Genomic DNA, 16,335 nt, shown 5'->3' with positions numbered 1-16,335 from the left:
GCAAAACCTTTCAGAGTTTTTTTGCACGAGTCCTGGCTTTAATGAGACCTTTATATATACAGAGCCGAGCTATTGGCTAACCCTGCATTACCCGTTGCAGATACTGGATCATCCTTGTGATGAAGCATTTTTTAATGACCCATCTGCTCGATGTCACTAGATTTAAAGACTGACCAATGATATAATAGAGGCTGGCCAACTGTGATACTGAAATTGTATTTAAGCATTCATTCATATCTCTGCCTTCGGCAATGAGCCTAAAGGACTAGACCTGAGTGTTTTGCTCAGTGAGGTCCCTAAGACAGCAACTCAGTCCTGGGAGCTTGGCTTCTTGATCAAGCCGTCTTCAAGCCTGTCGTTCCGAGTCTGCCTGCCCCTAAGTACTAGCGTTTCCCTCGTCACAAAAAGACAGCCTGGGAAAAAGTTCTAAACAACAGAATGAAAGAAAATGAAGGCATCTGTGCTCACAGGGCCATTTATTAGCTGAGCCTTTTCCTTTTTCCACATGGCCAGCCATGAGTTTAGGGCACCGAGGCCTGCATTGCTGGACCATGTGGCTTCATCTCCCCTGTCTACTTCCTCTCCCCCTGGGGAGCACAGAGTGGTTTTCCAGTTGGTCATGGTGTATGTGGGTATGCTTTCCCAGGGCCGCTGGGTTTCTGTTATGCCCCCTGCCAGCCTGTCAGGCTCCCTGTCTCTGGAGGAGTCTGCAGGGTTGGCCACTTTGCCAGGTAGGTCTGCTCCTAAATGGGAGGCCAGGGCTGGTTTTTCATCTCTCCACCCCAGGAGCCGCAGGGGTTTCTGGCCCACCTACACACCTCGCTGAGATCCACATCAGCCCTGGGCCATCTTCCCCACCTTTGGTTGTGAGAGGCAGCTTCGGGCCTGCAGGCAGTGGGGCAGAGGGATGAGAGGGGCGGGCTTAGAACTGGCAGAGCTGACTACGCAGGGAAGAAGAGCAGCTTTTGTCTGGGGAGGAGGACACGGCCCCACACTATGGAGGCTCCAGAGAGGACACGTCAGTAGCTCTCCTGGGCCTCACACAGATAAAGAAACCAGATCATCTGTGGGAATGCTTGACTTCTGAACCTTCTTTTCCACATTCTCTTTGCCAGCCCCTCCGTCTCAACTCCTGTTTACTTTATTCTCTGTGTCCGTGGATCTCTGTTTAAGAGGACTCAGTAAGGGTTTGTATATGCCATAATTACAGAAGGTGATTCCGGTCATAAATTATTTTATGAAAGGATTCTGCACTTTACAAATGTATTCCTAGTAGCATATATTAAAATCGCCAGTCTCTCAGGTGTATTTAAAATGATTCCATTTCCAGAAAATGTCAGGAATGTATTTGTTGCACACCTAAACAATAGCAATATTTTTTTTTTAAAGATTTTATTTTTTCCTTTTTCTCCCCAAAGCCCCCCGGTACATAGTTGTACATTCTTCGTTGTGGGTCCTTCTAGTTGTGGCATGTGGGACGCTGCCTCAGCGTGGTTTGATGAGCAGTGCCATGTCCGCGCCCAGGATTCCAACCAATGAAACACTGGGCCGCCTGCAGCGGAGCGCGCGAACTTAACCACTCGGCCACGGGGCCAGCCCCACAATAGCAATATTTTTAAAATTATTCTTTACAAGTAATTTGAATACCTTTGCATTATTTTTCCTTTTGTTTTAATGTAATTGTGTCCTTTTCCATCACTCTAACTTTCTTACCTTATTCTCAGCTTCAGTGAAACAGAATTGTAAGGAGGAGGGGAGAGTGGGGATGACAGCAAGTCCTTTTGTAGATTTTCTGCCTCAGATTTTTCCATGCTTCACCCTTTAGTGAGAGAAGGCGGTTTAGCTTAAGGCAGTTTGCATTTGGGAAGGAGATGTGTTCTTTGTGCTTGACAAGCCAGATGACTGTCGGCCAGGTGAGGGGGCACTCTCAGGTGCCTCAGTGGTTCTTGCTGCTGCCATGGGCCGTCAACTCCTGGTAACCCCACGGGCAGTAGCACTCAGCGCCTGTCCAAAGCATGAAGAGGCCCTGCTCATCAGGTATCTATATAGTTTTTAAAGCCCATAATTATCCTAATTCTCAAACTCTAGCTCCTTCCTGGGAAATTCCTAAAAACTTCTATGGGTGGATGAGACTAGAGATATAGAGAGACTTAGTTCATTCGGTTCTTTCTTGCTTACTGTATTCCTCAAACTCTATAACCCAGGGTCCCTCGTGATGAAACACTGTTTGCGATAGGCTGCTGGAGCATGAGTTGGGTAGTCCTCCTTTCTGATGTCACCTAGCATGTAACTGTTGTTCCAGACAGAATATGGGCATGTAAACCAGTGTTCTCGATCATTTTCTGGTCTCAAAATAAGAGCCAGGTGTGCCTGCATTGCAGAAGCTTTCACCTGCCATTTTAAGCATCTCTCTGCATCAAGGTTTGGAAGTCTGACCTCTCTTGACCCCAGACCTAGTGCATTTGTTTTGTAGCCAAGTTTTTGTAGCCCGTTATGTTTCTAGTGTCTTTACAGAGAAACTGGGAGCTGCACGGTGGACTGAGAAAGATGCTCATCCTCCCATCAGCAGGGTTGTGTTTGGAATATCTGGACACCATTCTTGCATGCAGTGGTGTTATGGAAGGGACACAGTATTTTCTTTAAACATACAGGGCCTTTTCCTTCCAGAGATTCTTTGAGGATTGTAACTAATCCTTAAAATCTGAGACTGGTCTTTATATTGTTGTGATCATCTGTGTTGCAGATAATTCTTGCCATCTCTCTAAGATCTGCTTCTTGTGATGGTCCTTCTTGTTTTGCAAAAATGCTGAAAAGTTATGACTGGTTGAAGCATACTGGGGAACAGAATAGGAGAGAGGTTTGTAGTTACAGCTCCCTGCTCAGTGTAATCATTTCTCTGATAAAATGTATAATTAACTTGGTGCTACATTTGAACCACCAAGCATTAAAGGGCCTACTGTGTGAGGGAGATGCAGAGGTGAAGGCAATCTCTGCCTCAGTCTAAGCCTGTAACTAAGATTTGCAGCAGTCAGTGGGGAATTGTGGAGATTGTGTGTAAAACCAGCCATTTTTAGGGGCCAGCCCGTGGCGCAGTGGTTAAGTTTGCACTTTCCGCTTTGGGGGCCTGGGGTTCCCCGGTTCAGATCCCGGGTGCGGACGTGGCACTGCTTAGCAAGCCATGCTGTCGTAGGTGTCCCACATATAAGTAGAGGAAGATCCACATGGATGTTAGCTCAGGGCCAGTCTTCCTCAGCAAAAAGAGGAGGATTGGCAGCAGATGTTAGCTCAGGGCTAATCTTCCTCAAAAAAAAAAACCAAGCCATTTTTAGGGTTTCTTTTTAGAACATTGGTGGCCTGCATTCATAAGCTGGTTCCAAGTGCTGCTACTTAGCAAGTTGTCCCAGGTGTCAGGAAGGGCCAGGAGAGTGGGCCAGGGGATGGGCTGCAGGTACCCAGGGACACCCCTCCCCCTGGTATTTGGCACAGTCTCCCTTTCCACCTCGCATAGGCAAGGTGGCCCCCACCTGCACCCTCACTTCCTCACTCCCGTATGACCTAGCAGGGTCTGGAACCCTGGCTGCTACTTTTGAGTGGTTGTTGGACTTTGATTTAATATCAAAAGGCTCTCTAGAATTTGACTATCAGAGTTTCATCTCATCTTTAAAACACATGAAAGCATGTCTTAGATATCCTTATCCCCCCTGAATTTGTTTATTGTAGAAATAATATTGAAACATTAAAGAATAGTTTTTAGAAGAGCAGAAAAAATCTATAGTTTCAGGTGGTGGTGTTCTCATTTGTCCTTTTCTGTTTCCTGCATAGCTCTTGTTTGTACTGGATTATAAGGTCTTAGGCCCAGGAACTACTCACCGTTGCTTCATATAGTTTCAGCAAATTGCCTGGAGGTGAAAGGATTTCCGAATGGATGTGGGGAAAGAAAGCAGAAGGAGAAATTATTAGCTGTATGATGTATCTAAAAGTGTGACAGATCATTTTGTAAGACGAATGGGCCTACCTTGGTTACTCTTTGTGCTGTACTTTCCAAACACAGTACCCCTTATATGGTCTGTGCACATTCAGATACTCTGGGAAATGAGTCTTTTACCATCTTCCTTTCTATTCTCTGGAGTAAAGAGACAGAAGATGATATTAGAAACCGTCTAAAACTGTATAAAGTTTGTATCTGCATATCTTCTAAGTCCTGCGTTTTGAATCTCCCTAACTGTGCCACTCCCTCTGTCCCAGGTGTGGTTTGGAAGGAGGAGGGGACCTCCACATCCCCCATTTGTAAGTGCAGTTAACCCAGCACCTGCCCAAGCCAGGCGGGATTCCATGCGAGTGCTGTGGGCCTCTGCTGCTTTAAAACAAATCTGCACTCCTCCATACTTTAAACCAGAGGCACGAGGCCAAGTCTGATACACAGTGGAGAGTTAGAACTTGTTTTCCTGTCACGTTTCCAAATGTCTCTCTCCACCCGGTTACATTTTCTTTGAGTCAACATTTTGAGAGGAAGGGGCGAGAAGGAAACATTGGGTAGTTGGTACTTTACTTGTTGGCTTCAATTAATGCTAACCAAACAATTGCTGCCTGTGCAGAATGTGGCATGTGAAAAGGGTTACCTACAGTGTTGAACGATGAAAAATGCTCCCTTACCCATTTCGCCTTTATTTGTTTTGACCGCAGTAGAACTTGCTCTTCCACTGTTTTGCATTTTGTGTTCTCGTGGGTGGGGTAACTCAAGGACTGTTGGAACTGCTCAACTTGTCACTAAGTGATAACTAACAGGAGCAACAACACTCCTCCGACATAGATAATTTAACTGGACAGCCTTGCAGTGAAAACCTGGCGATGTTGGGTCCAGAAAGAACTTTAGGTCTATGGAGAAAGGAGTTCTTCATGTCCCATTTTGTTGGTTATTTTACGAGTTGGAGCCAAAAGAACTTTGGCTAATTCTGGTGGGGTTCTTCCAGTGTTAGAACGTCGCTTGTGTACTGTGGAGGGAACTGATATGACAGCATTTGAACACTAACTTCTCATCTGCTCTGCACGTGCTCCTGAAATGGAGGTCAGGGTTTAATCTTTCCAGTTCAAGGTGTGTGTGAGTATGCACGTACGTACACGCATGTGCTTGTGTGGTGTTGCTGTCTTCCCACCTCCCTGCCTCAGGAAAATGAAGACAGAAGGATATTGTTTTGGAGCATTCCAGTTAACTGGCTTCGTGAAATATGTGTTCACCACCTCTAACCACCTCATTCCTGAGTGGGCTTTTTTTTTCCTTCAGTAGCCCTGGGGACTTGAAATTGAACCTAGAAGTGACAGAGTGTGAAAGACATGCAAGCCTTTTCACTTTTTAAATCACCTCCGAAAACTGAAAAATGATCAAAGAGGCTGTGATTGCCTAATTCCCATGGGTTTGGGGAACAGCTGTGCTAAGCCTGGGCCCAGATCATTTGCCCCAGGTCCTGCTAGGGCCTCTGGATCTCTAGCCCTGCCCCCTCCGGCCATGAGGAGGGAGATCACTGAAGGCAAGACCTGCCAGTGCAGATTCCTGCCCCTAGAGTTCCTGCCTCCGGCCCTGGCTCTCATCTTTCACAATATTTTTAGGCTCCGGTCTGAAGCACAGTGGCATCCTAGGTTGGTAATGCTGTCCAGACAGGCCTGACTTCATGGTGAGTTCCTGTCTTTGCTGGCCTCCTCATAATGCATAGTCTGAACCCAACAAACAGACAAGAAGTTCCCTGTGCAGTTCTCGGAGTGGCTAAGCCTTTAAGGACTGGCGGCCTTTCCTCCTCACACTCAGCACAGCGTTCCTCTGGTCTGTACAAGGAAGCTGGCCAACTTCCCTGTCTCTGAGCCTATTTATACTTGCAGCCTTCCTAGTTGTAAGTGTACAGAAATTACTCTTTGGCAGTCAGCATTTTTGTGCCTGTCCCTTTTATGTGTCATCCCTGGGCCTGCTTCCCTTTCACTCTTGCATGCTCTTTCCAGCCAGTGAGCCTCATGCTTCTCCCCGGACCACCCTAGCAGCCTCAGCTGTGGGTGTCCTTCCCCTCTGGTTTGGTTTCTTCTTTCTGCGTCTGCTGCCAAGTACCCCTGCAGCAGCCAAGGCAGCCCCTGTTCCTGCATGTATTACCTAGGGCAACACTGAAGAATAAATAAGGCTGATCCATTCCATTTCTCTGGGATCCTGTAAGTGCTCCTAGAACAGAGCCCTGTGGAAAAAACTGGAGAGTAGAGAAACCTATTTTGATACCTCTTCTGAAGGCAGTAGATTCTTACAGTCTCGTATCAAGCCCTAAAAGGAATCTAGGGCAAGATTTTTAATCTGCCTCCTTCCTCTTAAAGAGATGTACTGTCTTACTGTTAGTATCTTGTCCTAGCCCAATAAAATTATTTAACAAAATACGCTTTTGTAGGTCTTTAAGTTCAGCCTTCCTGTAGGTAGATATTTGATATATAGACTGAGTAGTGATTATAAAATTACATTCCAGTTCATGGAGTTCACACCTTCCTAGCAGATGTTTTTCCCCTTAATTTTTCAGGAAAATTATCAATGACATGAATCATATCCCAGCCCAACATTTTTTCTTAAATATGGTACATATAAATACTCTCGTGGCTTTTTTTATGAAATTGTTCAGACAGAAATTTATTCTAGGCAGAAAATTATTCTAGCTAATATGCTTTTTTTCCCCCTGCTGCACAAAGTGGGGAGAGAGACATGGGTCTCCCCAGCCTTATGTAACCAAAGCCGCGATGGGTAGCTCTGCTCCAGCGTGGTCCGCGCTTCCGGCTTCCGAGAGCCACACTTCCGGGTACACTGGCAGGGCAGGGTTGGGACCAGGGAAGACGCTCCAAGGAAGGTGCCTGCAAGGCCTCGGCTTCTTTTTGGTGCTTCAGAGCTTCCTAGGCTCTGACTTCTCAACATTTAGAAAAACGGACTTTGAGAAGTAAAGATGAAGACTTTCAGAGCTGGAGATAGAGCGTGCGCACGGTTTTCCTCTTTGGAGCATGTGCTCTTGTGGGAGGGGTGTCTGCACTTACCCGTGCAAGAGTAAAAGGGGCGTGAGCACGGTGTTCTCTTATTCTCCCTGAAAGTCGCCTGGTTCTTCAACCTATCATTTCGTCCAGAAGATCTGATGAAATAGATGTATCCGCTAATTATATGAAATAAAAAGTTTTTTAGCTTCCTTTAACACAGGCAGGACTTTAACCAGGTACATAATCAGAATTGAATTTCCCTGTGTTCCAAGATAATTTCTGTGCGTATTTCAGTTTGGTTTGCTGGTCCAGTGTTACAAGCTGTGAGGTCCTCCATCTAAAAGGCCAGTGCTGGTATTTGAGGATTCCAGTAAGATCCTGCACTTGCAGTGCCAAATGGCCTGATTAAACGCCGATAAATGTTTCTTCCAAAATACAATAAGAACGAATAGTTAAGTGCAGTCCTGGGGGAATTCTGCTGTTTGAAGACCTCTCTGCAGCGCTTTGCAAGGCTGTCCGGACCTGGGAAGCTGTGTCTGCGTGTTGGCAAGGCGGTGCCTGGGTTTTTTTCTTTGTTGACCACCTTGTTTTCATTTAATGTGTTTTCTTTCCTGGTGGAAAGGGGAAGCAGGTGTCTCTAAATTTTGATATTTCACAGCAAACCTTAAATCCTTATTGCCCTTTCCACGTGGAAGGGTTGATTTGTAGCTGTATCTTTCTCTTCCTAATAGCCCTTGTGGGTGGTAAAGATCTCAGAGAGTGAAACATTAAAAATGAATGAGGAGAACTGGAGTAGTTTGTCTGAGGTGGGGGTTGAGAGGGACTGGGTGGGGGAGGTTTAACAAAAGGCATTGATGTTTTAAATGCACAGAAATTCCATCCATCAATAATGAATGGTGTGGCATAGAACAGATGTGCCAAATTGAGTTATTACAGCATATGGATCAGTTCATGGGGAGGGGAGTATGCAGCATAGCTGGTATTTTTAAATTATCTGTTCCAGAGCTTTAAAATACAATTTTGAATATCCTGTTTTTACCCTCTGATAGCTGCTAGTTGGAAATTTGAAATGTTTGGAATTTACAAAAGTTCCAATTAATTTTGAATTTTTTTAAAGTAAGAATTATGAAGAATGAATAAATTTTGTTTTTCTGAAAAGGGAGACAGAATCTGAAAAAGAATTTCTGGCCCTCATGGTTGAGTGCTCTCTCTTTAAGAGCTTGTGTTGTAACTAGTACGAGGAATGATATTGCGTTATAAAACCGAAGTCATGTGAAACTGTTCTCGGTGTTTTCTGCATTTACATGGATTCTATCTGTAGATGCCACTTCAGTACACGCTTAAACTACAGAAGACCACTCAGGAAACTCCTGTCATGCTTTGAGATGGATTCATGGTCCTTAGCATTTTGAATCAAGGGCTAATTCTATCCATGCTCCATGAGAATTATTTCACCCAAAAGAGAAGCAGTGAGAGAAATATCAGCTTCATTGTCTCAGAGAGAAAATCACTCCTAGAAAATTGGACAGACAGGCAAAATCTGTTAGGTAAACTGAAATAATCTGTAAGTGTAGGTACTAGTACAGAGGTCAAGCTCTGCGTTTTCCGTGGTCTTCTAGATTTGTGGGAGTTACTAGTAGTGTCAAGACGTGGCGGAGGACAGTCATTTGCAAGGTGTTGGACTCCTCAGCTGGAATTGGTGAGCTTTATGAAAACAGCAGAGGTTTGGTGAGACGTGGGGAGCGATCTCATCTTCACGGCGACCCTCACTCGCCTTTTCGGAGACTTGTTTGGAATTGGATCTCTCTGCTTTGTTGTCCCAACAAAACTAATTCCTCCTTGTTTTTCCTAAGGTGGATAAAAAAGCACTGAGTTCCTGCAAATAATGCCAAGTTGGTTTAAATTTGAGGTTTGTTAGACTAGAAAGACAAATTGCTTAGCTGTTGTAGAAGAGTTTGTTTAATCTTTGAGTGAACGTTCTGGTTGAAAATGAGGACAGTGATTGTATGAAAAGCCTGTTACTAAGTCTTTTTTAGCCATCTGTATAAACGTTCAACTTTCAGGTGCAGAATTTACTTGAATTAATCTTTTTACTTCCAAGGAATCCTAGCCTGCCTTAAAAAAGCCTTGTCAAACTGTCTTTAGAGCCACCAAATAAATCTATTTTATAGTCCCATTAGATATCTAGCTCCAAATCCCATTCACTCTGGAAAGTCCTATGGTTGGATGCACAACAAATTTCCTGAAATCATCTCTGGTACACCTCCTTAGGGTTGTTAAGAAGGTGTTGAAATGTGAGAAGGCTGGTAGTGAAATTAAATTGTGGCTCAGGATAATTAGGAAGGGAGAAAACCAAGCGCTTTCATAGTACATTGTCTGGCTCTTAGTTGCAGCTGCAAACAACGGATATGAATTTAGCCAGTTGCTACAGTGCAGCTGGTTCAGATCTGGCTTTATAACTGGCTGAAGTAAAATGAAATGGCTGGAAAATTCCAGTCAAGTAACACCAGTGGGAACATGTGGAATTAAATAGTGTGAGCAAATGCTGGCCGCGTTGGGGAAAAAAACTTCAGACATAAACTTGAGGGTGGTGGTGAGGGCTTGTAGAGAGAGGGGCAGGGAGGGGGCAGGGCATTTGCTGGGCTTTTTCACAAGGGTCTATTGTTTTGATTAGTTCCCTTGCAGGAGGTGGATGGTTTCCGTCATCCAGAGTAATTTGTAGAGCCTTTGGCCTGTCTACCTTCCTCCTCGACTGAAGTCACCTGATCTTTTTTTTCTTCTTCAAGAAGAAAGGAAAATAAGCTGTTACCTCAGTTACTGACAATAACACAAATCTCGAAATGTAGTCTTTTTTTTTTCCTTTGGGACAATTTTCCCACCTGTGTGACCCAGAAGGCCCTGACTCTTCGTAGTCAACTTCCTTCCACCACTTGTGCCAGAGATGTTGAGTATGTTGGAGGCAAAGGTGTGTGAAGGTTCAGGGTTTTTGTCGTTCTTCTAGTTAAGGAAAGAAAACGGGTTCACTAAAGGGAAGCTTTTGAATTATCAGTAGTTTTTTCTCCATGAATTGTCTGCTTAATTTGGAGAATTGAGAGTTGGCTGGGGAGGAAATTTCTGAGGAGTTCAAGGGCCATGGTGCTGTTTGGGGAAAACATTTGCTGTAACTAGGTTTAGGGTATTTATTCTCTGCCAGCGCTTGGGAGCTCTGTTTGCCAAGTGACTTCCCTGTCACCGGGATTAGCCAGTCATGTGAAACATTTGATTAAAAGACTTGGAGAAATCTTTCCTGAGGCCCACGATTGGTGGCTGTTGCTGGAGTGGCCCCCTCCTCAACTCTCTGCTTCGACCCTCACTGGTAGTAAGTAAGTCGTAGTGATGACTCATGGGATATGGTTTTATAATCCAACGAAGAATCTTTTTAGAAATCAGAGCTCTGGTAGGTATATTGTTAATTAAGCTCCTTAAAGTTTGTGCAGGAACAAAAGGAATTTTTTTTTTCCTCAGGGCTGTACTATGGCTCATCTGTTTTTGGAGAGAAACAAGATATAAATTATCAGTAAAAATTGCCGATTTTCCAACAGCAACACTGTTCTGTCTTAGGAAAGTAAAGAAAAAAAATTTTCCTGATGCGCATTCCCTGGATTTGTGTTAAAATTTCTTAATACAGAGGACTTTTTATTTTCCCTAACATTGATGCCACTCCTTTGTGAGACAGTAGCAAATGGGCTGAGTTGGAAGATTCTCTCTCTAGCCGTGGCCTCCAGAATGGAGGGGAGCTCTTGCTGCAGAGGGAGACACCGTCTGCTTCCCCTCCCATCGTGTTAAACTTTGTACATGTTCCTTCCCACAGATCACGATCATCTTCAAAGCCCACCGCGAGTGTACAGATCAGAAAGTATACCAAGCTGTGACAGATGACCTGCCAGCTGCCTTTGTGGATGGCAGCACCAGTGGTGGGGACGGCGACACCAAGAGCCTGCGTATCGTGGAGAGGGAGAGTGGCCGCTACGTGGAGATGCACGCCCGCTACATAGGAACCACGGTGTTTGTGCGGCAGCTGGGTCGCTACCTGACCCTCGCCATCCGCATGCCCGAAGACCTGGCCATGTCCTACGAGGAAAGCCAGGACCTGCAGCTGTGTGTGAACGGCTGCCCCCTGGGCGAGCGCATTGATGATGGGCAGGGCCAGGTGTCCGCCATCCTGGGGCACACCCTACCCCGCACCTCCTTGACGCAGGCCTGGCCTGGCTACACACTGGAGACTGCCAACGCTCAATGCCACGAGAAGATGCCAGTGAAGGACATCTATTTCCAGTCCTGTGTCTTTGACCTGCTCACCACTGGTGATGCTAACTTCACCGCCGCAGCCCACAGTGCCTTGGAGGACGTGGAGGCGCTGCACCCAAGAAAGGAACGCTGGCACATTTTCCCAAGCAGCAGCCGTGGGACTCCCCGGGGAGGCAGCCGTTTGTCCGTCAGTCTAGGACTCACATGCTTGATCCTTATTGTGTTTTTGTAGGGGTTGTCTTTTGTTTTGTTTTTTATTTTTTTGTCTATAACAAAATTTTAAAATATATATTGTCATAATATATTGAGTAAAAGAGTATATATGTATATACCATGTATATGACAGGATGTTGGTCCTGGGACACCCACCAGATTGTACATATTGTGCTTGACTGTTTCCATGTACGTTGGATGTAGTGTTCTTTGATTGTATCGATTTTGTTTTGCAGTTTTGTGAAATGTTTTATAATGTCCCTGCCTGGGACCTGTTAGAAAGCACTTTATTTTTTATATATTAAATATTTATGTGTGTACCTGGTTAGTACGTATAGTACATATACACAGACGTCATACACAGCGTCCCATTGGAAGATGACCGGTGACGTTGTTTGTAGCTGTTCTTGGCTGTCCCCTCCTACCCTTTCCCGTTGCTACTGACGTGCCGTGGTGGCAGCTTTCACTGGCACCTCCTGATGGAGCTGCCTCGTTCCTTCAGATGGGGTGGGTCCTTACCCCTGTGCCCTCCCTCGATTTGGAGGGCTAGTTCACTCCCCCTTACAGGTGCTTTGGGCTCTGTTAAACACTGATCTCTAAGGAGCCCTCTCCACTCTAACAGCTGCCACTTCATCAGAGAGTAGGGAGAATATTACTATAGTTCTTATTAACTAGGATTGCTAGATCTGAGCACTTGTGGTATTTTAGGTTGAACTATATGAAACTGCTGTTTTTGTAGGTCAGAAGGGGCCAGTGATGGCAATTTCATAGATAAATACCAGGCATTTTGCTAGTCCCCAGTAAGTAGCTCTTGGTCTTTTTCTCACCACATGTCCCTGTTTAAACTAGTTTTTCCCTCTTTTAACTCTATTCTGCATTGAACAAATAAGACACAAAATCATAAATTTCGTGGTCATGGCTTGCTCTTCTCTCTATAATTTGTGTCATGTTCTTAGCTTTCTCCTCTTTGGCTGTTTGGGCCCAGAAACACACTGTTCCCTGTCCTCACCCCCAGTACGCCCCCCTCAGCCTCACCTTTGACCCCAGGTATGGGGGTTTGTTAGATTCTTCAACCTTGAGGCCCAGAGCCTGTCACAGTTTTCTGCTCTTCCTTCCCCTCCATACCGGAATCTTCATCACAGTCTCTGGCCTGTCTGTATGCACGATGGAAGGGGTTAATGACAGAAAGGCTCCCTGGCCTGACTCAGCGTGCGGCTGACTCTGGGTGCTGGTTAATCCTCACTGAGCCATGTTGCTCGCTCTCTCTGATCAGATTCTCTGCCTCTTATCCTCTGTAGGTGAATATTATTTTGTCAGTTGCTCACGTAACTTGGTGAAATCCCTGTAAAGTAAAATATCTCCTTGCCTCTTCCATCCCATTGTTGGCACCCCGTTGCTAAAGGAAACCATCACCCACAAAAGGCAACGGTAACTGAGAAAGTGACCTCCAGGATAGGTAGGTTTATATTGTTCTATCTAAAATGTAAATGTTTGGTTCCCAGAAGAAGTGATCCAGTTTGTACTTTACCTTAATCAAGTTTACGTAAATGCGAACAAAAGTTAATGAACTTTCGATAACATAGTAATTTGACTACCATAGTTGTCAAAATTGTGCTTAGTTTTAGTTGGCCAGAATTTCTTCCTTTTGTCTTGTGCCATTGATTAGTGGTGCTGCCAGAGGCCCAAACTGGCGGGAAAAGAGGATGTCGTTTTGTGAAGTTCAATGTCTTAGTGAATTGATCCGTCATCCAGTCACAGGATGGAGCTGTGGGTTCATGTAGAGGTGGCAAACCCCTCTACCTCCTGGTATATAAGAGAAGAATCTTGGCCCGTCTGGGAAAATCATGATGGCATCTTGCTTCTTATTCGACAGAGATGCAACACCAGAGAGTTGAAACCTAAACCTGTTATCCTTTCTCAAAACTGGACTAGGAGCCTGCCTGCCATCAGCTCTGAACTGCGGCTGCTTTTCTTCTATGGAACCACGTGCCGGGTTCAGAAGCTATAGTTAGTTAGCAATTTCGTTATGTAATTAAGTAGAACGAAGGAGGAAAAATATTTAGGGTACTTCTAACCACTATTTTTGTGCAAATAGTATAAAAGTGAACTAAAAACAATAGTAGAAATTTCTACCGTATCTGGATTTAGAGTGTATATAATTAATATACCTTTGTCCTTTTCAGGGAGAGCAAAACAACCACCACTACTAATAGTTGGGAAGAGAAAATTGGGTGGTTTTGCCATAACATTTAGCTAGGAAGGATGCTTAAAAGCATCCTATGTCACTAGTATTAGTACCAGTGTATTTAGCTATTCTCCTGTTATGGTCAGTGTCCCTGTACAACATTTACAGTCCCCACAGATAACTGTTTCAGAAATACAGGTATTTCTTTAGAGAAGGGCCAGGTTTGTTTTCTCCTGTTTCTTTTCTAGGGAAAATGCTACTTGCACATGTTTGTTCTTGAAATCTTCCTTAATCAGAAGAGTTTTGGGTAGTATCAACACATGGATAGGCTGTAGCTGTTCAGAGGTCTCCCAGGGGAGCTTAAAACTTTGGGGAAAACACTGGTTTTCACAGATGCTCCACATGGCTGTCTTTAAAAGACTCAGAACATTTTTTTGTCCTTTGTTATGCTTGGAACCCTGTCCCCCCCTGCCCCACCCTGCCGTGTGTCGAGTCTTTGCAAAGAAACCTTTAGATGTGGCTCATAGGTATATGAATAAGTATCTGTGTAAAACAGTGAGTGTGCAGTGTGTAAATACTTTAAATTATTATGCTAGAAAAATAAAGTTACCTACCATGCTGTGGAATGTTTGTTCTGTGATTATAGTGACACCTGCTGGAAGAGCTGGGAAACACAGGAGCAGAAGAAAGTGAGGGCATGTTCGTGCAAAGTCCTTTATGGCTACTGACAAGAAGTAGCACCACCTGCCCGCAGACTCACTGATTTTCTAAACTATATCACTACTATACTTTTTCCTTTTTAAATTGTAAGCAATTGCAAATAAGTGTCTGTGAGACGGGTCCACTGGTATTATCCCAAAGGTCTGTCTTTGGTAATAGCTTCAGTCCCGTGCAGACGTGGGGCCTGCACTTTGGTTTTTTGGGCCACATGGGTTGCAGCAACTTGCTCCTGGTGGGGAGGGTCTTGGGGGCAGGATTTTCTGGCTTTGGAAACTTGGACATCCCCACTTCTTGGGTGTTCTAAAAAGAGACGTTACAAGATCACAGCTGGGTCTTTGTTCAAGAAACATGCCAAAGGGTAGAAAAGCTTGAAAAAGACTTGAACCCAAACTGAAGGCACAGGAAAGCCCTGTTACTGCTACCAGGGAGATGTACATGGAGCGAGTTCTGACTGGGGGAAACCTACGAATCATTTCCTCAATAGAAAGCTTGGTCCTCACTCTTCGTGCTTACGTGTAACAGTTCAGAAAAATGAAAAAGGAAAGTTATGTCAGCTGAACCCACAAAATAGGCTGACAGTCATAGAGCCACTGAGTACCTGGTGCTTATGTCTGTACTGAATGAACACTAAGAAGTCATCTACATACAATGAAGTCTATGCTTAAAAGGCAAAAATTCTTCAGTATGCGCTATTCATGTCTAGACCTCTAGCTTTTCAGGGATTGAAACTTGCAAAAGTTTTCAAAAATCTCAAGGGGAAGTCTTCATTGTCTTAAACAGCAAACAGTGATTTTAACAAACCCAAAGAATTGTGATTTTCTTTTTTTTTTTTTGGTAGCCACAGCATTTGGCAGCATTCTGTTGCCTGGAATCAGCTGGAATAACAGTCTTGGATTGCTGCAGTCCTTTCTGAGCAAAGATACTTTGCTACAGTTTTTTCCCCTGTTCCTATAAACAAATGTCTATTTGTACGTGAACCAAGGAACATCTCCTTCCCTCACAGAGAATGTAAGCAAGATGTTCAAGGAAGAGGAAGCAGTTCACAGTTTTTCATTTCACTGCCTGGCTCACCATGTTGTTTCTGCTTCCATCCATTTTCTGTATGTCTTCCAAATGGACAAGTCATATTTGCACCATTATTAGTCATGTGCCACATAATGACGTTTCAGTCAACGACAGACTGCATATATGATGGTGATCCCCTAAGGTTAGTACCACACAGCCTAGGTGTATAGTATACTATACCATTTAAGTTTGTGTAGGTACGCTGTATCATGTTACACGGTGACGAAATTGCCTAATGTTGCATTTCTCAGAACGTGTCCCCATTGTTAAGTGACACATGATTGTATTTAGATGGTATTTTCCTTTGAATTTACTGCTCTTCTTTTCCCAAGTACCTCTAGTAAGCAAGATGTTTGACACTATCAACTAAATAATAGAATATACACTCCTCCTTTGTACCCAAAATTTGACGTCTGTGAGGTACGTGCTTGGAGTAGGGATGTCTTTGTGTTTCCTCTCCCTTGTGAGCAGTGCGCAGATTTACAAGGAGACCAGGGCATCCAGGGTCCAGGAGGGCACACTAAAAGATCTCCAGAGATGGAATGTATGCCCTGGGCCTCATTAGAATGATGTTCAAACAAATGGAATAAACCAGTCCAGGCAACTAAAATACGTTAAAGTAGATCCATCAGGCTCCAGCAAGAAGAAAGCAACAAGGCGATATTTTCTCACTGAGAGTTCTTCATGGGTAACAGTTCTGTGATTCATTTTTTATTTCAATAATGAAAACTCCCGACTCCAGAAGGAAAAAAAGGCCCTCTGCTACCGGATTGAATATACAAGACCAAACCACACCTGTATTAGCCGAGTAGGAATTGCACCTGCCACCAAGTGACGTTTTAAAAAAACAGAATTATCTCAATCAATAACGTTGCACTGACAAG

General features: G+C 44.3%; 1 protein-coding gene across 3 annotated transcripts in view; it reads left to right on the top strand.

Annotated features, from left to right (window-relative positions):
* The window catches only part of RGMB (repulsive guidance molecule BMP co-receptor b), a 28,072-nt gene extending 13,780 nt beyond the window's left edge, over positions 1-14,292 (top strand). For all 3 annotated transcript variants that reach the window (XM_023617932.2, XM_070233252.1, XM_070233251.1), the window contains one exon: positions 10,832-14,292. In XM_023617932.2, the coding sequence (XP_023473700.1) occupies positions 10,832-11,500 (669 nt within the window). In that variant the 3' untranslated portion in view covers positions 11,501-14,292. The remainder of the gene's footprint in view (positions 1-10,831) is intronic.
* Positions 14,293-16,335: the final 2,043 nt, after the last annotated feature.

This window comes from Equus caballus, chromosome 14 (assembly GCF_041296265.1).
Source record: "Equus caballus isolate H_3958 breed thoroughbred chromosome 14, TB-T2T, whole genome shotgun sequence".
Classification (NCBI taxonomy): Eukaryota; Metazoa; Chordata; class Mammalia; order Perissodactyla; family Equidae; genus Equus; species Equus caballus.
Note: the sequence above shows the minus strand (reverse complement) of the source record. Positions and strands in the feature narration are given on the sequence as shown.